Source organism: Anabas testudineus, chromosome 3, assembly GCF_900324465.2.
Source record: "Anabas testudineus chromosome 3, fAnaTes1.2, whole genome shotgun sequence".
In the NCBI taxonomy this organism is placed as follows: domain Eukaryota; kingdom Metazoa; phylum Chordata; class Actinopteri; order Anabantiformes; family Anabantidae; genus Anabas; species Anabas testudineus.
The window spans coordinates 17,665,334-17,693,075 of NC_046612.1; the positions used below are offsets into that span (position 1 = coordinate 17,665,334).

At 38.1% G+C, this 27,742-nt stretch overlaps 1 protein-coding gene across 2 annotated transcripts in view; it reads left to right on the forward strand.

Moving 5' to 3' along the window:
• Nucleotides 1-2,098: 2,098 nt before the first annotated feature.
• Nucleotides 2,099-27,742, forward strand: part of LOC113174506 (multiple epidermal growth factor-like domains protein 11) — a 75,444-nt gene continuing 49,800 nt past the window's right edge. For both annotated transcript variants that reach the window (XM_026378563.1, XM_026378564.1), the window contains exons 1-4: nt 2,099-2,214; nt 3,800-3,901; nt 6,079-6,179; nt 16,311-16,403. In XM_026378563.1, coding sequence (XP_026234348.1) covers nt 2,099-2,214; nt 3,800-3,901; nt 6,079-6,179; nt 16,311-16,403 — 412 coding nt within the window. The remainder of the gene's footprint in view (nt 2,215-3,799; nt 3,902-6,078; nt 6,180-16,310; nt 16,404-27,742) is intronic.

Sequence of the window (27,742 nt, forward strand, 5' to 3'; positions counted from 1 at the left end):
CATAGCTGCCACCAACAACACTCCCAGAAAACACTGATTGTGCAAACATTTTGCAGATGTAGCGGCCTCTGTGGAGACGAGCGTCTTATTAAGCTGTTCAGAATTCAGACTGACATAGAGAAAAAAGCAACATAAAATAAAAAAGAATTGTGAAAAACTTCCATCAGCCTCGCCTTAAATTGCCTGATAGCCGTGAAGGTGATGATGCAGTACACGTGACAATAACAACATGTGAAGCTAAAGTGATGCTGTCTTCAATATTTTTGTGCTGAGATTGAGCAGATTTGCCCATTTGAGAAAAAAAAATCAACAGCTTTGGTTAAAACTGATGTTTGCCTGCTGCTGTTTTTTTCTGTTGAAACTAACATTTATTTAAAGCAGTGAGTGATTTCTGTGGAAACAAGATTGGTTGTGGCAGGCACATAACCCCACATTGAGTTGTTGCTCGCAGAGCTGTGTTTTCTGATTGGCATTCCCAGCAGCACATGCATGCCCTGCTATTTTATTTTGCATAAAGTACAGGAGATTTCAACTTTTCACCACTCTTTTCTCCTGACGTGCATTGAGCCACCCTCCCTGCACTCTACAGAAAATAACAGTGGATCACCCCAAGCAGAAGTTTCATTGCCTTGTGAATCGTTCAAATTTTCAGAATCTCCATATTTACACCGTAGTTGCATTGCTTACCCTGTTGCTTTTTGTATTATGACATTGCCTGCCAAGAGTGACATAGCCTGCCGCTGTTGTTTTCAAAATTGCTGCTTATATGACTTGAATCTCATTAGACCCATTGATACATTTTTATCAATGACTTCTCTGTGCTACAGCAATTTCTCTGTAAATTCTTCCTTTCCACTCGCTAGCATTTTTTGTTTGGAAGGAAAATGCAGAGCGAGAGAGGTGGATGTTATCTTTTTATTCAGTTTTTAGTTTACAGGCAAGCCTTGGGTCATACATTTTTTTAAATCATTGAAAAATATTTTTTAAATAAAATGTTTTATCAGATTGTGTGTCTATTCATGTGTTTCTCACCAAAATAAATAAATAAATATGAGTATGTGAGTAGATGGTTTTATTTAATTCCGACAGATTGATAATTTCTGGGAAACTTTTCTGGTACTTTGAATTTCAAGATGCATGGGGATGTGAAAAAGTCTGAAGATATGCAAACGAAAACATTATATATATATATATATATATATATATATATATATATATATATATATATATATATATATATATATATATATATATATATATATTTAAAATTAAAGTGTGCAAAGAGGAAATACTTTCTGCAACTTCTGAGTACTTGCTCCAAACCTGACCCGAATAATAAAGAAATTTATGAATTTATGATAGGGTCTGAAGTGGTTTAATCCAAATAAAGCACTGCTTTAAAAACACTAAAGCTGTGAAAAGATTAAAGTTTGCCTCAGCATCTCTACCACCTGCTACGCTTTTGGACTAGTAGGACTGCCTCAGTCTACAAGTAGACACTGTTCTAAAAAAGATCACAAGCCCAAAGATCTTGGGAACCATCCATCCATCCGTTATCCTAACTGCTAGTCCTTTCAAGGCTTGCAGGGGTGCCTATCACAGCTGTCATTGGGCGAGAGGCGAGCACCACTTAATTTAAGAGCTCATGTACAGAGACAAACAACCATTCACCCTCACACTCACAACCATGCACAATTTTGAGTGATCAATGAACCTAACATGCATGTCTTTGGATGAAGGCCGGAGTATCTGGAGAGAACCCATGTAGATACGAGGAGATCACAAGATGATCACACAGAAATGAACCTGGGTCCTTCTTGGTGTGCGGTGACAGTGCCACGTCACCGTGCTGCCCTTGGGAGCCATTGGTTTAATTTGGAAGATCATATTGTATTTTAGAAGCTTGTCATATTTGAAGTAATATTTTAATGCCAAAAATAACTAGCTGTCAGATGTGGAGCAAAATATTTGCTTCTGAAAAAGGGAGTAATTTATTTGATTTAATAGATTGTATTGACCACCACAGCCCTTTGAAGATGAAATAATTTCCTCTCTTTTTCTCTCTCTCTGCTTCTCCAAGGACAAAGGGAGGGGGACAATGGGCACCGGTGGGGCTTCCCCCCAAGCTTTGCTGTGGCTCAACCTGCTCGTTATGATTTCTCTGGTGTCGCCTCTCAACCCTGATGACCCCAACGTGTGCAGCCACTGGGAGAGGTCAGTTTCCCCAGTTTAGTCTCTCCTCCAGTATTAAAAGTGAAATAACATGGCTCAAAATGCTGCAGTGAACTAATGGACTCCCTGCTACAAATCAAGGCTGTGGGTTTGCCAATAATCAAAAGCAAACGGGAAATGGTTTACTCCCAGGGACATACTGAGGTCATAAATTCAAAGCCATGGTAATGTGAGTGAAAACATAATGTCATTTTTGAGTGTCGTTGGTGAGATCAATATTCTCTCAGTATAATCAGTGGGAAACAGTGGAAATAGTTATAACCTCTTACTACTGCAGATTTTACTTCTTACCGAAGGGCACACACAGTTCTGTAAACTTTGTGAACACAATTGAAAACACATCAAAAATGAGTTCTCATTGTAATTAGCACAGAACAAGAAAAGTAAGTTTGTATTTTAGAAATTAAAATAAATACAATACAATAAAATAAAATAAAGGAGACATTCAATGGCCTTGAAACATTTTTCATATTAAAAAAAAGCACAACAAGGACATAGTGTGTCCTAGCTCTCTATCCTGGAATCAATACCTCACATCCTGATCATCTGTTTTTAAAAGGAAATGCTATTGACTGGATTGCATCATAAAGAACATGAATAACCTCTGTGATGTTTTCACCAAAACCTTCAGAGCGATTGTAAAAATCCTTGAATTTGATGTTGGATTGCTGAAGGCTGGTTTGGTATAAAGTGAAGTTCGTATCACAAATGGTAACACTGAAACTAGGATTTGGAAGTGTGAAAATGCATTTTGAATGTAAAAAAGATAGCATATTTGAAAATAAGTAGTTGAATATTGAAAACGTTATTTTTTCAGTATTACAAATCTGTTTCTTCATAGTTTTAAAACAAACATTCGGTTCTGTCCTTTCAGAGATTCAGCTCACGTTTTTTATTCACTTCACTTTGTTGAAGTGTTTCAAATCTGCTCTTACTAACCTTGTCTTAACAGGAAAAACTGGAAATGAGTTGAAACTTTTTACAAAAGGCAACAATGGAATTATGGTTTTAAAACTGAAAACTATCCCTTTTCAGAGGTTCAACTTTTTCTTTCACTTTAAACTTAGTTTAAATGTTTTAACAGTGACTGTCTGAAAAACTTTAATTGAATCTGTGAAAGGACAGAGCTCAATATTTGCAACCAAGTTTCAAAACTTTTAGTTGAAAGTTTTGCAATACTGAAAAGAATAAGCCATTTGTTTAGAGATTGACATCTTATTTTCGTGTGTATGAGTCAACTCATCATTTGTCCCAACCCTCTCATACGACTAAAGTCACCATTTGTTGGAAGAGCTCTCCAACATACTGAGGCAGGCGTTGTTGAAACTGCACCTTTTGACATCAACGCTTTTTTTTTGCATTATGAGGTATACAAATGTCTGGGTTAGTTTTAGGCACTAAATACACATGCTTATGTTGCACTTGAACTTAAACTGCCACCCATCCACCCCAAACCTTCCCTTTGCAACTTTTGAGGGTTGTAATAGTATATTCTTATCATCGTATCATCACTCTAATCATATCTTATCTAGGTATTAATCTGTGGTTGTATTTTCTATCCCTGTAGCTATGCAGTGACAGTGCAAGAATCTTACGCTCATCCCTTTGACCAGGTCTACTACACTCGCTGCACTGACATACTCAACTGGTTCAAATGTACCAGACACAGGTATGGTAACATATTGTTTTCTAAAGTTGCAATGAATATTAATGCAGCAAATAAGGGTTATTTTCACTCCCATTTAATCTCCTGGTTATTATTTTTTGACTAACCAAGTAATAAATTAGTTTATTACTTCATTCATCAGAAAATATTGAACAAAAAGTCTTTGCCTGTGCCTTGAACAATCCAACATCGTTGGATTTGTCAGACTTACTCTCACACAAAACAGAAAAATAGCAGATCCTCACATGTAAGAAGCTGAATTGGCTGAAAGAGTAGTTTAACAACAAATCATTTTTTTTAGTACAGTCACTTTGTTCAATGGCTTCTGGTCCCATTGAACAAACCCCATTTTCAGAAAAGTAGGACTTGAAGTGCAACGAACACTAAATTCTGCCATTTTTGAATTCCCCAGTCTAAAACAGTGCTGATGTACAGTATGTAAAACCCTGATCAGCGCATCTTGTACCATAAATATTTCTGTTGCTAAGGCTCACAGGCAGCGAGCACAGTCTGGTACCTAACACCAGCACTTCAGCTCTGTCTGATGTGGTCATTTTGATGAGCAACTGTCGGCGTATCAGCTTTAATGACCACATTAAGCTTTATAGCCACCAGTTTAGTTCCTCCAGCTAAGAGCCGAGTCATTGATCTTAAACTAAATGTCAGAAAACATCACCGTCCTTGAAGGAGTGGGAGAGACTCCCTTAAACATTAAAGCGTTTTAGAAGTGCATCATTGTGAACAAATGTTTAGGATTGTATCCTATATATTACAGACAAGGACAAATTTATTGGCACCCTTAAAGAAAGAAAAACCCACAAAGGTCACTGAAATAACTTGAAACTGACAAAAGTAATAATAAATAAAAAGGTACTAAATATTAACTCATGAGAATCAGACATTACTTTTGAGTTGTGACTCAACAGAGTTTTTTGAAAAAACTAACTAATAAAACAGGACTGTAGCCAAACTCCCAAAGTGGACTTAATGGAAGACGACTGAGGTCCCCACTGTTGAAAAAAAATCATTAAAAAAAATTTTAAAATGCAAATTGACAAACCACAAAGCTTCTGGGAGAATGGGCTTTGGACAGATGAGACAAAACTGGAACTTTTTGGCAAGTCACATCAGCTCTATGTTCACAGATGCAAAAATGAAGCATACAAAGAAAAGAACACTGTAGCTACTGTGAGACACAGAGGAGGCTCGGCTATGTTCTGGGCCTGCTTTGCTGCATCTGGCACAGGTCTTAAATCTGTGCAGGGTTTAATGAAATCTCAAGACTATCAAGGCGTTCTGGAGCAAAATGTACTGCCCAGTGTCAGAAAGCTTGGTCACAGGTCATAGTCCTCCAACAGGATAATGACCCCAAAGCAGCTAAAAACACCTAATGAAAGCTAAGAGCAAATCATTGGACTATTCTGAAGTGGCCTTTATGAGTCCTGATCTAAATCATAGTGGAACATCTGTTGAATTAACTGGAACATGCAGTCTGGAGAAGGCACCCTTCAAACACAAGACAACCGGTGGAATCTGCTCGTGAGAAATTGACCAAAATACCTGTCGACAGATGCAGAAGTCTCATTGAGAGTTACTGAAATTGCTTGATTGCAGTGATTGCTTCAAAGGGTTGTGCAACAAAATATTAAGTTAAGGGTGCCATCATTTTTGTCCAGGCCAGTTTCATTAGTTTATTTAAAAAAAAAAAAAAAAAAAAAAAAACGTGTGTTGATCTGAAACTCAAAAGCAATTTCAAGTTTTCATGAGTTAATTTTTATTTATTTTTTACTTTTGTCAGTTTCAAGTTATTTCAATGACCTTTGTTGGTTTTTCTTTCTGTAAAGGAAGGGTGCCAATAATTTTGTCCACATCTGTACAATATCTCTCTTCTTCTGACTGAAAAACTCTTTAAGTAGGAGGATTATTGAGGAGTTTTTCAGATGTCGTCTGGAGGAGCAGGTCAACTAGGACTACATCCTGTGTGGTAGATGCAAACAGAGGACATCTTCTCCTCCAGATGACAAAAAGAGGAATATTTAAAAACGGGGAAGGCAGTGGAAAGTTTAATACCGTACATGTTCTCTAGGAAGCGAGGTCAAACTCTGTGAAGTTGTCCTTTAACCATTTCCTCTGAATTAATCCCTGCTGTGTGTGTGTATGTGTGTGTGTCACATGTGCAGAATCAGCTACAAAACAGCCTACAGGAGAGGTGTGAGGACCATGTACAGGCGACGCTCTCAGTGCTGCCCTGGTTTCTATGAAAGTGGAGACCTGTGTGTTCGTAAGTTGTGCTCATTTTGCACTTTTTCAGTTTGGATTCAGCTTAACAGACATTAATACAACACTTGTGATACCTGTAGGGATACACAAGTTGGAAGGTCTTCAGTATTTATGCTCATTTATGACACATTTATCATAGATGCTTACTGACAAACATCAAAACAGAAACCTCAGCTATTCACCCAAGTTATTACATTAATATATATAGCAGATTCTTTTAATATTTTAACATATAATAGTATAAAAATATTAATATGGATTATGAAATACTGTACTAACAATTAAAATGTATAGTAATTATTTATACAAAATTCTCTGCGTGAATCACAAATAAGTGTCTTTGCAGAGTGTTGCATCATTTCATGTGCATCTATTTAAACCCATAGCACAAACCAGACAGGTCTTACGGACAGAAGCTATCAGCATGTGCCAGTAGAGGCAGGAAATGACTAACATTGGTGCTTTTCTGAAAAATGTGTGTGTGTGTGTGTGTGTGTGTGTGTGTGTGTGTGTGTGTGTGTGTGTGTGTGTGTGTAAATGCTCAAAAATAGAACAGTGTCATATATTGACAAGCTGATGGAAGCCAACCTGCTGCCAGTGTGCTGGTTTACACTACACTGGACTAAATCATGGAAGAGCAGGGCAAGAGAGGAATTTTGAAAGGGCTACAACAAACCTGGTTTTGCTTGAGGATTTAAAGGAAACCAGCTGGGAAGGTGAAAATGTGTTGGTTTGTAAACAGTCACAAAGCTCCTCAGTGAAACAGCTACTCACTGAAGCTTCAGAATTGTTACCAGCGGTTAATGGTAACCAACACCTGCATCAGAGAGGATCATAGTAGACACCTGCCACCCAGTCTGGATTGATTATCCCCACTGATCATAATTTGGAGCTGTAGGCCATAATTTAAATCAAATATTAAGTCTCAACATGTTTAATGTGTTTGATCGTTATTTTTTCAACATATATTTTACAAAAAAAGAAATGTCTGTTATTGCTTAGCCTGGTTCAGTCCTCTTTCACGATCCCTCAGATTTATCAAGCAACTGCTTTTGGGGTTTTGCAAGCTCCAGATAGTTTAAACATATAGGTAAAAAAAATAACTTTAATTACTATAAAACGTGTATCTTATGACCGTTCATGACCCCAACCGGTCGAGGCAGATGGCTGCTCAACCGCTGAGCCTGGTTCTGTCTGTGAAGAGTTTTTCCTCTGCTGTCTTGTAGTGTAGTGTTTGCTCAAGTGGGGATTTACTGGGTTCTTCTCTGTAATTCTGGGTCCTGATATTACTATGTAAAATGCCTAGAGATATTGTTCTGTTGTTATTTGTTGCTATATAAATAAAAATGAGTTGAAAGTAATGGATACAAACAGCAATAAAACCTGAGCTGCCGGTGTCTGTTTAACAATGATATGAGGCCAATTTCAAGGAGTCACTTGTTCACTTTGATGGAACAACATTTTTTTTTTTCATCACATTATTCGCTTCGCACACAAGTGGGGCGGCTCAGGAGGTAGAGCCGTCATCTACCAATCATGGGATCGGTGGTTCAATTCCTGGCACATGTCGAAGTGCCTTTGGGCAAGATACTGAACCCCAAGTTGTCTCATGTGAGTCAGGTCAGCTGCATAGCAGCTCTGCCATCGGTGTGTGTGTGAATGGATGAATAGGATGCAGTGTAAAGACGCTTTGAGTTTGTTTAAGTGTAGGTGCTGATCAAATGACAATAAAAACATCCATCCGACACTGCTGTTTCCTATCAGATGGCGCTTTCTCCAGAGTACAGCTGGAAATGAAATATTCCCACCACAGGGGAATGTGTGTTCTGCATAACGTCTCTGCAACAAACAAAATCATTTTCCTGTCATCTGCATTGTTATTTTCAAAGTTTTTCCCCCACTTGATACACACAAAGCATCCAGGCTTGTTAAAATTGCAGTGTATATTGTGGAACAGTGATTCAATCTCAGTCATTATCTTTTCACTCGCTCTAGACTGTTATCTGCATCTGCTGTATATCTGCTGTTAGAGCTGTCAAAGTTAGATCTGGCTCCGTTACAAAGTGGATCTATTTCTACTTAAAGTTTGACCACAGAGAGATTTGAAATCAAGGGGGGGAAAAAAGTAGGAAAAGGGCTCAAACAATCTGAAAGCACAAAAACATCTTTTAATTTAGAGTTAGACGTCTGATATCTCTTCTCTGAAGATATTGTTTGCGCCATAGTAACTCCTTGTGTCATTGAAAAAGAGGCTATGGCTCATTCTTTTCCTGTTAAGTACAAGACCTTTTATATTTCTTTTAAAGAAAAAGCGATAAACAGATGAGGTGAATATGACTTGTGCTTAGCTTTACTCCCCGGTGCGTGGGCTGGATATTGTGTTGAAAAGGTTGGTCGGTGAGATAAGACACCAATATTTCTCTATGCAATTATTTTAGTTTGAAGCTCTTGAAGTGATTTCTCAGTCAAAGAAAAGCACAATGCTTACATCAAACAAAACATCAGACACTTAGACTGAGCAGATGAGACAACAGATGTTCTCTCAAAGCAGATACGACACACACACTTAATTCTTTATTTAACTGTAAATCCAGCCTTCAGCTCCTCTTCTTAATTGTTAGAGAAGCACACGCAGCACATGCTCCTGCTTTTCCCACATATGTCATCACGCCTAACACAACTCTTAAAGTATTCAGCACACTACTGTAACTTTCCTTGACTGACCTGGCCATATTAAGTCACAGTCACAGACACGACAGATTATCAACGAATGACCCTGTCTCTAAATATTATGTTTCAGTACAACTGAACAGCAGGTGCAAATACAATTTTCTGGAGGATGTCACTCTGGATTACATTTTCTATTAGCATAATGGGAATCAACAACAACTGTGCCCAACTACACCTTAATGGTTGAGTTTAGGCACTCACAGCACTTGGTAAAGGTTAGAGAAAGAGTGCTGTCTGGCTTAATAGAGAAAACTACAGTCTACACTGCAGTGTGTTTCAGACGGGACTCTACTCCAGATCTGCAGTGTGGCTGTTCCTCCAAACAGAAGACAACATGAACATGGTTTATTTATTTGTTCCTGTAGATGACATAACCTTTTCATAGTGTCATGTGCTGCGTCATGTAGGCTCACTGTCAGTCGATGGAGTGACGTTAGTGTCAGATTTCGCCCTCAGTCTCTCACTCTCAGCATGTTTCCGTTGTACTTCCTCTCCTAAATACTCACATTGACACAAGTATGCTTCTATAATCCATATAACGATTTGTTCTTGTGCACCAGACTCTGTGCCAGACATTGTAAATATGTCAAAAAACTTGAGTCCAAAGTCAGGAGGTTGTGATGTGCAACACGAGCTAGTGGATGTGAACACAGCCTTATGCTGTGGTCTCTGCCTTGGAACTACTCTCAAGAGCCTGTGATGGCTTTATTAGTCTGTGGAGCTCTTTATAGATTGTGCCAGTAATTTTTGTAATGAAGAAACATGTCAGCCAGTGCTGTGGTATGGCTCACTGATGTGATTTTAATGGTTTTCGGACAACAATAGAGGTCTATAGCACAGACAATAAGCCAAATCAAGTTCTAGATTCATAGATGTTGCAGTGAGTAGTGCAGTGAGTTTTTATTTTTATTTTTTTAGTCTCTTCATGGGATTTATTGACAATAACAAAAATATAGAAAATCTCTGGCCTTCTGTTCTGTTAAATATCACAGTCTTCGTGTGTGTGTCTCATGGTGAAATGCACCATGAGTGTTGAAGGATGTGAAGGGTCCTTTTTCTTTTGCCTCTAACCAACTAGAATGTACATTGGATGTGTCAAAACATTTCTGTGAAAATATATCCACCTGCCTGCATTAAAGAACATGTGAAATCCACATCAACATTAGTGAGAGAAAAACTAAAAATACTATATATTCTTGCTCAGTCTTCATCTCATGCTGATGAAGACCTTCCTTGATCAAGCAAAAGAAATCAATTATCCACCCTAGATGGTAAATTCTATAGGTCAGTGTCGCCTTCTTTTATTGAAGAGAGAGAAAGTGAAGGGGGTTTTCCTGTGTGTGGGGAGGGTAAAGAGAAGTGTATCGCGTGTCTTTATTCAACATCTGCTGGAAAACAACTTTATTAGATTCTCCCGGGGGACATAGACAAATAGTCCTCGACTCCATTGTGTGGTGGCCCCCCCCCCCCCCCCCCCACTCTCTCACCACCACACACGCGCGCGCTTCCATCGGCTGAGTAGTTTGAACGCTGGAAGCTAATTCTTCAGTGTTAACTACCAGAAGACGCCTGCTTGGTTCAGTAAGGTTAACGGCCTTGGACAGGTCTTTTGTTGTGTGATATGCGCAGCGTGAACTAATTTGAAAAGTCTCCCTGTCCAGGCAGAGAAAGCAGAGGGGGAGGGCTGCTTTATTTGATTAGAGGGCTTTCCTCCTCTTTTTGTAGGCACTGTTTATCATTTTCTGTTTGTCTCTCTTAGATAAACATGTAATGAATGAATAAAATATGCTTCGTGTGGCGCACGTTTGCTGTTTTTTTTTTTTCTTTCTACACTTTTTCATTTTTCTAAATTTTTAAGTAACCATCCTAACTTCAATGCATCTTTTGTGCAGCTGTACGGACCCTTTTGTTCCTTTTCATCTCTGCCTGAGGCCATTTTATGTCTTGTCAGTATTATTTTTTCTCCTGAATGCTTTTTGCATCACCTCTCTTACCATTAAACTTCAGAAGCTTGGTCATCTGTGACCTTGTCACCCGTTCAACCTTTCTCCTCTCTGTCATCGACCTCCTTCTGTTAAAACCTGCGATACCCCTCATATCTTATGAACTACTGCTGGAATGAGATACTTGATCTTGTACTGAAACAAAAGCATACATTTTTAAATCCTTTAGTTCTAGTAAATACTGTGTAGCTGTACTGTATTTAATACTGTAATCTAAAATAGTCCACTACATCACAGAAATTACATTGACACATTATATCTTATAATTTGTGTTTATTTATGCACAATAACAGTCTGTGTTAAGGTTTAGGCACGAGAATTACTTTGATTAAATTTTGGGAAAGATTGAATGATTGAATAAACACATTATTTTTCCATAACCTTCACCAAATGTAACCAGTTAGGTAGAAAAGCGCTATATAAGTGCAGACCATTTACGATTTACCCTCATTATGTTAAAAAAATTTAATCCGGTTACCGTTTTGTTCCTCACAGTTTAGTTGTAAAAAAGGTCAATTATGCACAGAGTTGTTAATTAGAGTGGATTTACACTGGCGCAGAAGGAACTGTGTGAATAATAACCTGTCCAAGGTTTAGGGGTTCCACAGTAGCTGGTGACTAAATGTTCCTTGTGCAGCTGTGTTTCATTTCAATGTTAATTCATGCACAAAAGAGAGGGCAACCAGGGCGAAGAAGGTTTTCAGTTTGAATAGGTGGAGTATCCTCGACTGGCTGAGTCAATCACCTGATCTCAGTCTCACTGAGCTGTGTTCTTGCTGAACACCAGACATTTAAAGGAACAGATGAGACACAGCAACACTAGGAGTAATCAACTGAATTGGTATTTAGCAGGCTCTTTCAAGACTCTCCCTAATTTGTGCTTCATATATTCAGTCTACATCTGTCCACTGTCAAATCAAGCTAAGTGTCATCCAGACTTCAACCTTCAACACATTCAACTGTGCAACATTAGTGAAGAATTATTTTGTATTGCAGTATAAAAGAAAAATGGTGAAAAGTCAAAACTAGTAACGATAAATCTTACTGAATGCAGTTTCTGTTTGGGTTACTTTACTTCTGAAGGAAAGGTCTAAATATAATTTAACTGAAGCAGAAATATGACATTCAAGCTTTTGACACTGAACTGAGACTGATATGTGGGTAACATACGGCAAAATTCGGATGCCCCTTGTTATCCGTGCAGAAAGGGTTTCTTTTCAGTACTGTAAATTATTTGTTCCTTTAGATCCCTGATGCGTAGCTACAGAGCCCCTAAAGGGACATTGACAACAATGTCCCAGTGTATTATTTCTGTATCAAACCGCCATAATGTGCAAACAGAAAATTGATAAGATGTTTAATAATTCCTTGCACACATTCTCACATAAGAAGAATCGAGACCGATCTACAGTAACACTTTTAGGCTAATGTTGTTTCCCGTGACTGCATATAAAATACTTTCTAGTGCTCACTAGACACTACCTTGTTTCTCATGTTCATGAGAAACTAAGTTGTGAGCACAAGAAACTTTTTTTTTTGCCAAAGTGATTTATTATTTGGAAACCTACTTGGTTCTAACGTATGAGTCTGTATAGAACATCATGCTATGTTTGGAGTACGGTGGGGAAAAATGAAAACTTATTTTCTGGTCAGAAGAACAGTTTCATTTTCATGCCCTTGTGCCAGGGGATGTCCTGATGAGACCCGCTGACAGTTTTACACAGGATCAGACACTGGAGAAGGATGTCAGGTGTTCACTTATAGTCTGTCCCACTGCTGTTCATTCTGGTCTTGCTTATACTTTCACTTTCATTCTTTGTGCAGCAGCAGATCAAGAGATTCAAGGGTGCTGACGACTGCTACAACATGCTGACACAATAGCTAGAATTAGGTAGTGATTATTTCATTTGATATCTATTAATCTTGTTGTACCCATTGCTGATGTAATCCTCCTTGTAGCTGTTCTGCTCCAAACCACTGGATGAAAGGATTAGGATCCCGTTTAATGATTTATCAACTCTCCTTCAGGATTACAAAAGCATAATGTCTTTGGCTTTCTTATTAAAATCTGGGCCTGTATATGCAAGCCATTTTATCTTTTTCACTCTTAAAATGTGCATATGGTACAAAGACCCCAAGCAGAAGTTTATAAAGACATTTATACACAGCATCATTTGGCTACATTTATTGGGAAATTTTGCCTTTACTTATTTAATGCTGGGTGTATAGAGCGGGCACACTGACAATTCAATTCTGTTAAATTTTGTTTAATTTATTTAGCATTAAATCACATCAAACCTGGGATAGTAGTGATGTCAGAACCATACCAAATTATTGAGGAGAGCCCACCAAATCCGCCATTGAGCAAGAACTAGGCCACAGTGAATAGAAAAAAACTGCTTTTAATGGAAGAAACCCCAATCAGAACAGGCTCAAGGCGGGCAGCCATTTGCCTCGCCCGGTCAGGGTGAGTGGAGAGAAGCGTATTTTGTTCAATCTAAAGATTTGTTGAACAAAATCCTTTCTGTCTAATACTGATCATTGTTTCTAATTCTACAGTATAGTATCTTTTAAATGACGTGTGTGTTTCATATATCTAATAATACTTTTCACTTTTGTCACACTGGAACACTTACCACTCATAAAAAATGCCAGTCCTGCATAAAGTGTCGTTTCCTTACAAAATGTGAATATTTCTGTGTTACAGGCAGAAACTTTAAGGTCCCTCCACTCGCATAAATCTTTATTCAGGGTGTAGTGATAGGTGTGTGTGTGTGGCAGTGAGGATTCCTGTCTTAATGCAGGAAAAAGGCTGTAAAATGTTGACACACTGCCACCATAAATTCGGAGAGGACGACCCCTCTGTGTCTTAGTACCATAAAACCAATAAATCCTAGTTTTACAGAGCAGGTTTAAGTCCTATTTCCACTGTACCCACTTTTCTTTCCCGCTCACATACTTCAATGCAACTTTCAAAACTCATCACTTCACTTTTTGTGCTCTGTGTTGATTTTAAATAACACTTAAAATACATCTAGTTTTATTTACATAGTGAAAGTGTGCTTGTGCCACAGGAACGCATGCGGTACAAGATTAAGTCCCATCATGTGGACAATGAAACTAAAGAGTCCGCCGTTCATATTTATGTGCTGCTGCTTATTTGCTCCCCTGCACATATTGTATTTATGTGCGCCAAGCCGCTTCTCTCTGCTAAAGAAGAATCAGTTGCACAAACAGAAATCCAGAGCAGCACCACATCATATCCCTGTGATGGAGGAGCTAAAGTCTCCAAGCTGTCAGCGCGTCTTCTCCCAGCACAATGCCTACCTGATGTATGATGCAGTATTCATACCTTGATACACAAGTGATCCTTACAAAATGAGTTGGAGGGGATGTTAGATAAAGTTGAGCCTTTCCTGTTGAGGTGACGCAGATGATAATTCTGCTTTGATTTCTGTTCCATTGAGCAGTATGGAGTTTTAGGTGAGAGGTTAAATTATCATTTTTATGGTTCATCTTTTTTGAATTGCTATTTTTGAGCTGTAGGACTGTGTGTGCGCGTATAGTAATTATAATGTAAGAAGATGTCCAGTGCCACAGTACGTAACAACAATGACACACTGGACACATTGCCACTCTGACCCAATTTACACTGGGTGCTGGTAGCGTGGTAACCTCACAATCACAAAAAGATTACACAAAATCACTTTGCCTGACCAACACCTTGTAAATCCACTAATCATTTCAAAATTAATGTTTCTGTATGAGTTAAAGGAGCAAGATAACTAAAACAAAGAGATAGTGACATATACTTTCTATACTTATACTTATACTTTTTATACTTCATATACTTTTCTCTTTAGGCAGATGTGTGTAAATATTTTTATAATTATATTTCTGGACATTTTATGACTTGATTTGATAAGTCAGTAGAGAAGTGACAGAGAGATTACGTATACATACATATACATATATATATATATATGACTTATCAAATCAAGTCATAAAATGTCGAGAAATACACATCGTTCAAACCTATACTTATGTGTGATAGTAAACTCAGTCAACACAATCTACTGACTGGGAAAAAAGGTTTTCCTGATGACAGACTTTTAAAAAGGTACATAAATATGATGAACGTCATATATAAAGACTTTAACCCTGTGCCGGGTTTATCATTTGAGCCCCTGGTCCTTTAGAGTCTGTTCCTAATTCGGTTGTGCTGTTTCACTTTTTCAGTTGTTTGTGGTTTGACAAATTAATAAATCACTGTGGCACAGATGAATCTATCAAGAATATAAATTCTTTGTGCCTGTTAAAAAGAATGTATTCACTGACCTAAAAAAATATACTTAAATCAAATATGGTGAGATTCTATAGGCCAGTCTGAAGCGTTGAAGGCGTATTATCTGCTTTGTACAGAAAACAGATAAGGCAGCACTGACATCTTCATTTTCACCTTAAGCTTTTCCAACCGGTGTAATATTTCATTATGACGTGACCTTACAGTTAAAAGCTGTCACACGTTGTCAGAAGGTTCTAAACAAATGGCTCTATCACAGCATAATAAATGTTTTCGGAGGGCTGCCATGTCTCACTGTCATTACCTTGTGCAGCGATTAGCTCAGAGGCCAGAGGTGGCCACAAGAAGGTGTGAGCCAGGAGGAGGGAAAGAAAGAGAGAAGGTGGAAAAAAATAAAGGGGACTGTTTAAAAAGAGACAGAGAGACTAATAAAAACGTAGACCGAGCAAAAAGAAGAGATTAAAGGTGTGCATGCATATGCAATACACAAACACTGACAGATATTTTCTCTGTATGTCACATTGAGTAAGTAAAAGTGAATCTCACAATGTCATTCCTAGTGACTTCAAAGAGTAACACATAAAACTTTTAAATGCAATGGCACATCAGAATGACTTTTAATATAAATAACAATATTATAAACATGACTTTTTCACTTCTAATCCTTATGTCATTGCATCATAAAGTGTATCCTGAGCAGCTCAGCATAGTGGGTGATTTACATCATTGTTACTGTTCGTATAACACAGCAATGTACATAGTACAAAAAATGTACTAAATTACATGTAGCGGTCACTTATTCACACACACAATCAAGTTGACATTTTTTGATTATGAATAATAAATGACAAGTGCACACAATGCAGCTACACAGAGGAAGTACCAATGTGATTTTTGAGTTTTGATCTAGGGTCTACAGGTTACTGATTTATCGTACCTGCTCAACAACCAAACACTCATTCAAATACAGGAACACACAAACACACACAATCTCACAAAACAAGAGAAAAACTTGTGGGCCACCAGATCCATCTGTCCAGGTTTATTTATTAAAGGGTTTGACCTTAATCTTCTTGTGGTCTTGTTTCACTTTCAGCGTTATGTACTGAAGAGTGTGTCCACGGACGATGTGTCTCTCCTGATACCTGCCAGTGTGAGCCCGGCTGGGGAGGACTAGACTGTTCCAGTGGTGAGTACACAGTGTTGAGAGTTTCTTAAATACTAAACTGTCTGATGTCAGGCATTGTGGAATTTCATAACTGGCCATCAGTTTTGGGCTCGTACACACACTGTCGTATCCTGAAACAGATTCCCACTCAAACACGAATGGTTGGATTTCAGAAGCTAATATTTACAATGTCACAGCTTATTGACACTGGAGGATCTGGAGCTGGCAAAACATAGAGGTGGTCTAGATAACCAGTTCAGTCCACAGGAAGACTTCCACAAGCTAAGTGCTAGGAGGCATTATAACATGTATCTGCACTTTTTAACTTGAACATCATATAGTGCTGCATGACTAATAATAATAATAATGAATAATTTAGGTTTAGTAGGTGTCAGACTGCAGTTCTTATTCTGATACATATAGTTAATAATACATTGTGAAACCTAGTCTCAGAGTCTAAAGACATGCAGATTACTGAGTATAATTCACCCATATGTGAGGGTGAGTGTGAATGTTTGTCTCTCTCTATAAATCAGCCCTGTGATAGACTGACGACCTGTCCAGAGAGTACTCTGCCTCTCACCCAATGACAGCTGGTATTGGCTCCAGCGCCCCAACAGGAAAAGTGGTTAGGGTGATTAATGGATGGATGGTTTATCTTTAGAAACTGGAAAACTTTCTTAACAATTAGCAAACTGAATGTAATCCTGCGAGCAGGTAAAATGATGGGTGAGTCAGGCGACCAATCAGTCACAAGTTTACATTGTCCATTATTTACAGATACACAGGCCAAGGGAGGCACAACACCTGATGAACTGCCTAAATAATTAATGATCTGGCCCTCCGATGATTAATTAAATGTATTTATTTATTTATTTTTTGCATGTCAGAAAGCTCTGTTGCTGTATGGGTAATCTCCTAACTGCTAACCATCTTTCATCTCCAGTGAAGGCTTGTGTGTCTTGTTTCAGTCACTTCCATGTTGTGGTTTATTGATTAATTAGGCAGCCTTTTCATAGTGTTTGTTACATTTATTTATCAAAAAAGCAACTTTTTCATTTCAGCCCAACGTAAAAATTGTGATGCTTCATCTTTTTTTCCATCTTTTGGCAGATTTTTAAGTGCAAATTGAAAACATAAAACATAACAGCAGGTGGATGGAAACACATTTACAGACATAGACAAGCGCGTCCCAATTCTGACTGGAAATGATAAAATCATGGAAAGCTAAACCAAAGTACTGTAGCAGAATGGTTCAGTTTTTGTTTGTTTGTTTGAGACTGGAAAGTGAGTTTTGAAAGCAGAAAGTTTCAGCACTTTAAAAAGAGTTAATCTTTGAGTCATGGTTACTGATCAGCAGCTCTATCAACCCCAACCACCCCCACCCGCCCACACTCCTCCCCAAGACATTTAGGTCAGTTCTGTGGTTCGGAGCAGAAAGAAATGTAGTGATTGCACCTTTAAACTTGAAATGAAGCTATATCAAACTCATTTCTGCTGTTTGGTTCCACTCTTCAGCTCTTCAGACTCTCTCGCTGCCCTCCCTGGTGCTTTGGGAGTCCAGCTCAATGTAAACCACAGATAGATGTGTGCGCAACTGGGGGGATTTGGGGGGCAACTGACACTTAATGAGTCACACAGCCCCTTTAGCCCCCCTTTGTTATTGGTGTGCTCCAGCCTCCCCACTGTTTACCTGTTTTTATTGCTGGCCAGAGGCCAGGGGACTGAGGCCAAGCCGAGACAGGGGTTAGGTAAATCTACCGCCATTTAGGCTAAAGGGAAGGGAAGGATGAAGTATTGACTGCCCAGTAATGTCCCTGTTTAAGAAAAGGAGCAGAGGTAAACACAAACCCAATCTAGTATGTCAGATTCACTTGGGAAGTTTGGCTGACTTTAACTTCCTCTCTTCAGAGTGCAGCAGTTGTCTGCCTGTCTTCCATCCATCTATTCGTCATCCCCTCTTGTTTTGCTTGTATTTATTTTAGTGATAAAACAAAAGCTTGGTATGCATCAGCCTCGCATCTCAGCTTGCAGATAGTGAGGCTGTATGACAGGCAAATCTCAAGACTGGAAAATAATAAACTTAAGAACATCTTATTCTTCCAGTGTCTCATGTTAGATTAATACAGCACAGCATGCCGGGCTGCTTCCTCACATCCCTAAAATAGAATTTGTCATTTGGTTATTATTTGGTTATTACCTGAGCAAGAGTGTAATTTGCTGTTAAGATCCTGCACAGTGAGACCAAATCGTCCCTCCCGCAGGCTTATTGAGCCTGTCCTTGCATGGACTGTGTTTTATTTTATGCACACTCTTGACTGATTGGTCAGAGAAAATTGAGCCCGTGGTCAGTGACAGATTTAAGGTCCCACATTGTTTTTGTTTTTCATCTTTTTGTTTTCTAATGTAGTACAGCTCAGGACGACAACAGCGTTCTTCATGATGTTTGGCAAATGAATGTAGTTTGTTTGTAGCAGAATAAATTGAACGGATTTAAAAGCCTAATGTCTCACAGGTAGAACAGTCACATTACTGGGTACTGATTGGTAGACAACACCTGCTCCTCTAATTCAAATAAGTTAATGGATGCTCTTCCTGTTGTAAACTTCTACAATGTGGCTTCATAGGAAGGAGATTAGCAATTCTTCTAGGAGCGAATACAGATAAAGTCAAACTATTATTCAACCCCCGACTGTATAAAAGGTACACACACACACACACACACACACACATACACACACACACACACACACACACATTATTACAATGTAGAAAGATGCATCATGATGTAAGATTAGAAGGTCCTACCCTTATTATACCAATAAGAGTAGGTTAAACTACTGTTCCCACTCTCGTGTCATCTTGTTCCCTAAACATGCAACTTAAAAACAGTGTGTGGTGGATGTCAAATGTTCAAATATGATCCCTGGTGTCAGACGTGAATGACCTCCTTGATCCTTTTTCACCAAGCCTACATCTGCATGAGGCTGGGTGATTTAGTCTCACTGTGCAGCAAATTACTCTTTTCCACAGGTAATGAACAAATGAGAAATTGTGTGCAGAGTCTGTGTACTGCATTTTATTAATCTAACTTGAAAGAGATTCATTTCCAGTCTTGAGAGTCTGTATACATATCACACAACTGCACCATCTGCAAGGCTCAAGGTTTACAGTGGCAAGAAAAAGTAAGTGCCAGGTTTTCTGCATAAAGTGGTCATGAAATGTGAGCTCATCTTCACCAAAGTCACAAAGATCAACAAACAAAATATTTCTAATGTGATAAAACACAGCCATGATCTGTCAAGTTTTTAGTTTGCTTGAGATTATTGCTGCCCGTGTCTTGTATAGTGACATTGAGAAATGTAGAAGTGCTGTTCAAACGTAAAAGTTCATTGATCTTATAGCTATTCTAAAAATTATTTTGTTGTTCTGTATAGCAAAAAGATGTGATAAATGAGGGTAAAATCTACTTATTACAGCACCATCAATTCTCCAGAAAGCTGTTGTGCTCCAAGAAAAAGGTTTTATAATGTTAATATGAACATGCTGGAGTAACAGGTTTATATACTTTGTAACAGCAAATACTTCAACTTTTGAACTGTCAAAGTGTTTTAATGAACTTGTCTGCAAAATTGGAAAACATTTATACCTATCAAGAAAACATTCACTGGAAATTAATTCACACCAATTGAAATTTTCTGGTTATGTTGAGGCAATTAAATACTGAAAACAGACTGTATGTAAGCAAGGCCAGTCTGTGCCATACAGTGTAAGGCTCTGTCCCGTTCAGATGGGCCAAACCCTCACTCAGACTGCTCCCCCTTTATACTTTATACCACACACTACATACTAAATACTTTTATTTTTGGATAAATTGATGAGTCACAACCCATCGTTGTTTGCAAAGGCTGAGCCTTGGGCGAATGCTTCTTTTGATGCCCAATCACCTGTGGTGGGGGTATTGTTCTTATTTTATAATTTTATAATCAGTAAACAGTGTTATTTGAATATTTTATATCGTCCCATTCTTATTTTGCCTCTGTATCACCTTTGCTGTTGCAGGCCTCAAACTCTAAACTGGTCTAAACACTTCCATAAAAGAACATGTTGTTTGTATGTGGTAGCACAATGTGACAAAACTTGAGAACATACTTATGTTTTCTGCACAATGCATGTGATTTGACCAAACCATTCAGTAGCATATAAATGTATTTTCTTGCTGACAAAGTTCGATATACTATAAAGCATTAGTGGATTCTTCCCTTTGAAATCCACAGTACCAATAACAGGTGATTCAAACTTTGAAGGGCTCCTTAGAGTGAGGACACTAAAAGGAATACGAAGAGAAGGCCACAGGATTGTCCTTTGCATTGTTTTCTGTAGCTAACCAGATTAGCTGGTGAAGCGGTGTGTGAGCCTCAGCCACCTTCTCTCTCCAAACTTCAGTCCAGTTGAAGAACTTTGTTGCTCTGCCAAACAGTATAAATAGCTCAGAGTAGGGTGAAGCAGCGAGAGAAGGACAAGGATGAGACAGCACAGACAAAAGAAGAGATATAGGAAGAGGCCTCAAAAGTAGAAAAAAATTGTAGATAAGGACAAATTATGATGAAAATTATCATGTAAAGATGGTGATTACGATGAGAAAGATTATCAAGAGCAAGACGAGTGAGATAAAAGAAAAAGAACATTGCAAAGAAGCAGTTTAATATGATGAAAAATCTTAAAAGAGTCAAGCAGAGAAGCAATTGCTACATAAGCAATTAGAGAAGTGAATCATTCTGATCAACAGTGATTACTTCTGTACTTTCAGACTTTTATGAATTTCAGAGGTGACAAAGTTGCATTACTTTAGTTGTACTGGTATTTGTCGTTGTTATTTTCTGTTTTATTAAGAACAAATAACAAACTGTTGTGACTAGAAGCCAAATATGTGAATACTGGTGTATGACAATATGGCAACACCGTGCTTATGTGTACCTAATATTCAATATCTAGATTACAAGCATTATACCACTTAGCACGATAGTACTGTATAATCAATCCTATAAATGATGCATATCTGGTTTAATTTATGTTTTGGTCTTGGTAAATAGATTTTCTACTCAACCTTGTCTCTGGACAGATTCGTGTTGTCAGCAGTTGTGCAAAACCAGAGGCTGCCTGTCCTAACTAGAGCTTTTAACCATTATTTTAAATTCTCTGAAGACGCCACCTTGAGCTCTGGGAACTTCTGATGGACGTTTGACATTTTATAGACCAATTGATAAATTAATCAAGTGGTAGATGAATCAATAATTAAATATTTATTAGTTACAGCCTTAAACAAAGTTGTGGGGTTAATCTTGATATTTCCCTCAGGAAATAGTGGAGACCAAAAAAGAGCTGCAAGGTGAGGTAACGTTTTCACGTTTTGAGGAACAAATCTATCTATGACTAGAGAGACTGGGTACATAAGGTTCTTTGGTGCCAAACTTCTAACACATGAACCAGTCGAACCAGCCTCACACTGACTTTACCATAGTTAATCTGTCAATGTGACACAACAGCAGACAATTAAAAATTCACAGAAGACTGCACAAAAACAAGCATACCAACAAGAGACATCAGTATACTGCATATGCTATATGTGATTACAGGGTTTTTTGTTTAAAGTGTTTGCTTTTCATTTTGTTACATTTGGTCAGCGGTGCCTTTTCAGCCCAAATAACCTCAGCAGACACCTGAAATGTGTTCTCTTTCAGCACAGCTCTGTTGTGGCTTGATAGAGGTGACCGTGTCATTTCAAACAACTACAGCAAATGATCTCTGAACACATGGGATTATGGGTAGCTGACCTCACTACTCTCTCTTGACTGGGGTTGGGAGGAGTCAGACACAAAACCCAGACTGCCATAATCATTTCTTTCTTCTTCCCCCACTCTTAATCTTGTGTCCGCATTTCATTAAGGCATATGAATTTAGCACAGGTCTCCATTTGTTGTCAAGGAAACGCATGATGTCCTCGCACATTACATTAACATGCCTTTTACTGATGAGCTACTCGTAGCTTTTCAGAGCAAAATATAATTTTGCTGTTTATGTCTCTTGCGTTGGATGAACTTTGGCTGTCAGACACTGAGAAAAGTTTTCTTCTACTTAATGAGTATGTTTCAAAAGATCATAAATCCCAGTGTAGCTGAACATGTGCGGCCAAATTGTTGTTATTGTTGTCAAACCTGCACATCACAGCAAAGGTGGCAGAAAGCATTTAAACCCGAGGGAACATTTTAATTCTGGTGTGCATGACAAGTTTTACCCAATGAGCTTCTCATTATAACTTGTGCGTTTTTCTCTGTTTTCTAAACTCTTATAAATATGGTAATGTGTCAAGGTCGAGTTGGTCCAGTGTGAATTGCTGAGACAACAGCATGGCTGTCAATGGGCAGCGTAGGCAGTCGCTCACCGCTGTGTCCAGACATGCCATTTATCATTCAGATGGAAGCAACACACATAAATACACACACTTATCCCATGCACAAACACATGTACAGCGCACGGGCAAAAGAGCTCGCAAACAGGCAGAACAGCAGGTGGGCAGATGCTCACTCAGAGTCGCCTACAGTGGTGTATTTGCCTCTTTTTGCTGCTTTCCTCGCTCAGCCTCAGTCTCCACATGAGCCAAGTTTCACATGATTTTTCTTGCCGGTACCCATGTTAGGGAAAGCCTGTCAAGGTGTGCAAAAACACATAATGCAGCGTGTGCTTTCCCTCTGCTGTTGTTCTCTCTTTTCGCTCCTCTGTTTGTCTCTTGTGTGCCTCTCTGCTTATCTCTCAGCGCCACTCTTCAGCTCGACTGTACAAAATCCATACAGATCCATCGCAGTATAACTGTGCCTCAGCTTCTGCTTTTGATTTGTCTTTGCGTGTGTTTGTGTCCTGCCTCTCAGCAGCCTCGTATGAGGCCTTTTTACCACCAGGTTTATTCTTTGCGATAGGTTTCCATATTTTGTATTATAATTTTTCTGTGTTTTACTTCAGTAAATAAATAAAATTAGTTTTATTTCTAGATTGGTAGCACATGTTACCGCCATTGTATTCTTCTGACTCTTAAGGTCAGTGTTGAAAGTGTCCAGATAATAGATTTAACAAATATTGCTTGATTCTTAATAAAAAGTATTAGTGCTTTTTGACAAGCCTTACAGACTGACATATAGACTTCTGTTGTTAATGCAGGACTTTCTCATACATCTGATTGCATTCAAGGCTGATATTAGGAGTCACACATCACATGCGCTCTTTTTCATTGTTTATAGAGACAGCGCAGGAGAAAGCAGCAATTAAACCAAACAAAAGTGAAAATTTTAATTGTGCAATGTGCTTCAAACTGATCACATGTCTCTAGCAATGTGCACTGAACTGTAACTTGACTCCTTTAACATGTAACTGAGGTGTAAAATTATCCTGCAACAAAGATGTGAGGTGAGAATGACTGCAGTGACACTAATAGGCTGAGCAATGCAGCTATTGGATAGCTTGATTTAGCTGTATTGATCGTTCACAATAACTACAACAGTCTCTTTTTTTTTCTTTGTGTCAACAAATCCTATTAGAAAAACAACAATTAACAAGTGAACAGAAGTTTGTGTGTGTGTGTGTGTGTGTGTGTGTGTGTGTGTGTGTGTGTGTGTGTGTATTTAGAGTCTGATATACAGCATTTTATTCCTCTGGACCATAACCATTAAAACACATGGTCCTTTAAAACCATGAACACACATACGCACACACACTGCTGCTGCTGAATTTATTTTCTTTTCTTACAAAATTACTGAGCCTTTTTAAAATATGGAGCTATAAATCATTTAAACATCTTCAGTAATAATAAATGACCTTGTAGCTGAGTGCCACAAACAGGGTATAGAAGTAAGATTGTTATCAACATCGAGCCTTCCTATGGCAGCTCAGTATTCATGTTACACGGGTTTTTGATCTCTGAATATTTACTGCAGTGCCGTCATTAATCTCTGAGGTCCTGTGACAGGTGACTAACCTTGACCTCACTATATGTTGCTAACCTGCCGTCTTTGGATGTGAAACTTCACGCTTGAAATTGTAGTTTGATTAAAGAATGTCACTTATTGTTTAATCAGAATTTTTTTTCCACAGCTTTCTTCACCTACATTTCACAACTTTGGGCATAGACATAGTTCTGTTGTCCTTGACTCAAGTATGAATTTATGAAATTATCTGACGACCTGGCAAATTATGTTCAGTGATGAAGGATAAGAGAAATAGTTTAAAGCTCAGAAAAACTATTAAATTAACCTTGAGTTAAGGTCAATAAATTACACAATAATGAGTTTATCTTGTATTGGTTAGAGTTGTCAAGTACTGTAAATAAGTACATTACTAAGTTTTAGGGTACTTGACTGTAGAAGTTCAATTTGATATTACTCACATTTTACTCTTTAACAATTATATTAATTAATAATTTAGTTTTTAATATTATGATTATTAATATTATAATTTAACAAAGCATTGTCTCTGCTCTTCACCACATTCATTTGGCAGTTTTTGTTGCTAGGTACTTTGCAGAAGCTGATTGAAGCTGCTGTCTTTGTGTTGCACACCAAGTCGCCATGGTAACAGAGATCTTTCACCCTTATTTTTGTTATTAATTACTAGAATTTATTATTGCCATATTTCACATCTGGACTAGATTTGCACATCTGGATCAACTTCAGTAGTGTTTAAAATACATTGCTTTCTTACTTGAGTTTTCTTTACTTAAATGACATGTTTAGAGCATGTACTTAGTACTTTATCTTAAGTATTTGAAATAGTACATCTACTGTACATATTAAGCAAATATAATTTGATTTTGTGTACTTCTACCATCTTTCACTCCTATTAAATTTTGTAATTCCTGTTTAATAGATGAGTTATAATAATTTCTGTGTGTGATCATATTATTAATAAATATATTTTAAATATGTTCACATATGTGTTTGTGCTGCCACTTACACAAATTGCTATAAGTCCTTATTAGTTGTTTTAAAGCTTAAGAACATCCTCCCTGGCAACATATTTTCGTAGGCAATGTGGACTGCTTGTGGAAAACACTTCTTTGTGAGTTGCAGCAAGTAAATAACTTGTAAGAGGAAATAAGCAGCAGATCTGCGAGGTTGAAATCTTAGTAAGGAGACATGAGTGACACCAGTAAACTGAGTTGTGATTGAGGGTAGTGAGAGTAAGGTAGGGCAGAGGAAGACGTGACATGTTTCTTAAAGAGATGAGTTTTCAATCCCCACTGGTACATAAGCAGTGACTATGCAGTCCTGAATGGGATGGGAAGGTCATTCCTCCATTGGGAGACAAGAGGGAACAAAGTCGAGGCTGCCTGGAGGCAATTCACCGTAGGAAAGGATGAACTAAGCACCCGCTAAGCGCTGATATGCTGCTATAGTCTCAATAAGAGACTGAAACCCATGGGAACTGTGTGCAGTGTGGTCTTTCGTGAAGATTACTTCTAGACAATTAGACACCGGCGCTCAGTCACCTTTGTTATTTAGTATTTTATCTGAAAAGTCACCAAGTTCAAGGACTGTAGCATCGACCCGCTGGTAAGTTAAAATCCACACATACTCTTGAAATACGTTTACTTAAACGTTTGCAGTGCAGAACCTGAACTAAACATTTGAAGATGGACATTAGCAGAAAATGAGATGAGAATTATGACTGGACAGATGCTCATCTTCTTCAAGGTCACATGTGGAAAAACACAGCTGATCATCAAGCAGCAGAGCCTGAATAAACTTTTGAATAAACAATGCTAACCAATGTACTGCAGTGTGAGCATTATGTCGGTGCAGACACACCAATTTCATTCTTGCTTTGAATTTATTTCTGCTTTGCTGTTTATCCTTCACCACGGTTGGTGAAGTTCCAAAATGTATTTTTCCTCATGTCCTTTTGAGGTCTGAGATTTAAAACATAAGTGGAAAAGCAGGTAGCAAGCAGAAGCAAAAGCTGTTGTTTAACATCAGATCTTCTGAGATCTGGCTGAGAATCTTCACATTAAACACGTGATTTTGTCTACTAGGATGACATGAAAACTGAAAATTATAATAATTATATTATATATAATTATTGAAAATAATGTACCAGTAATCTTAAAAAGGAAAAATTTGTGACAGAACTTTTGTATTTACATTAGATTGTACACATGTAGGTAATAAAGTGGTCTGTGTTAGTGAGAGAAGGTGTACACTTCACAACTAAAAAAGAAGAAAAGTTTGAGCTAAAGCTTAATAACATGAATCAGATGGACTAAATGTTTTTCTAGATTTTCCCCATAAACATCCCTTTTCTTCTTTTATGTTTATTTTTACAGTAATATGTACAGTATTCACATTTTACAAGTTTGATCAGTATGGAAAAATAATGAAATTAGTTTTGTGATCACATATAAATACTTTACAAAAATTAAGGAAAACTTCAACAGGTGAACTCCCAACAGGGCAGGAGCAGAAAGCAGCAGGGCTTGTTACCTCTGGCAAAATCACCTTGGGAGAAAAAAAGACAAGGATATGGTTTCTGCTGTTATGTGCTAGCTCGTGACACAAGCCCATGCCACACACGGTTAAAGCAGTTTACATTGGTAGCTGTGTGTACTTTTTACTCAGTTAGGCCATAAGTGTAAATGCATCCATTGAAAGAAACCAGACATGAACTAATAAATGCACGGGTGATTTTCAGTGTAGAACAGATACGTGTCTGCTGTAGTTTCAGTTGTGTGTGAGGTTTACTACCAATATGACAAACAATAGCTAATCTACAGACATTAATAGAGGTTAATAAGTTGTCTCAAAAAAACTCACCTTCTCACTCACATCATAAAAAATATTGTAGAGAAAATATTAATAATATGTTGTAAATAATAATGAATTATACAGTGACGTTATAAGTAAAATATTTATGTTTGACGTTTTCTACATAACCCAGAGTGAGAGTCTTTTCAGTTTTTATTCTGTTTCCTGTCTGTACAAAGTGTGAGTTGGCCCCGCAGCCTCTGCAGCAAATCCGCTCCGCATCATAGCACTCTAACTCACCTGAGCTCTGCCTGGCAATAGATGACTGAGAACTCCCACTGCTCTTCATTAGCATCGAGTTCATTATGCTGCTAATACCTGTTGCCCGTGTTGGACGAGGTTATATTGGGGGGTCAATAGCTATTAGCGGGTCCATCCTCCATGCTTTGTCCTGCTCTGAACCTCGTTGAGGAGGTACGTTGGCATTTTATGACAAAGTGTATCATTCATTACCCAACAGACTGAGTTCAGCAAGTCATTAAGTGCAGCTTTGCAGGAACCATGCTGCCAGTG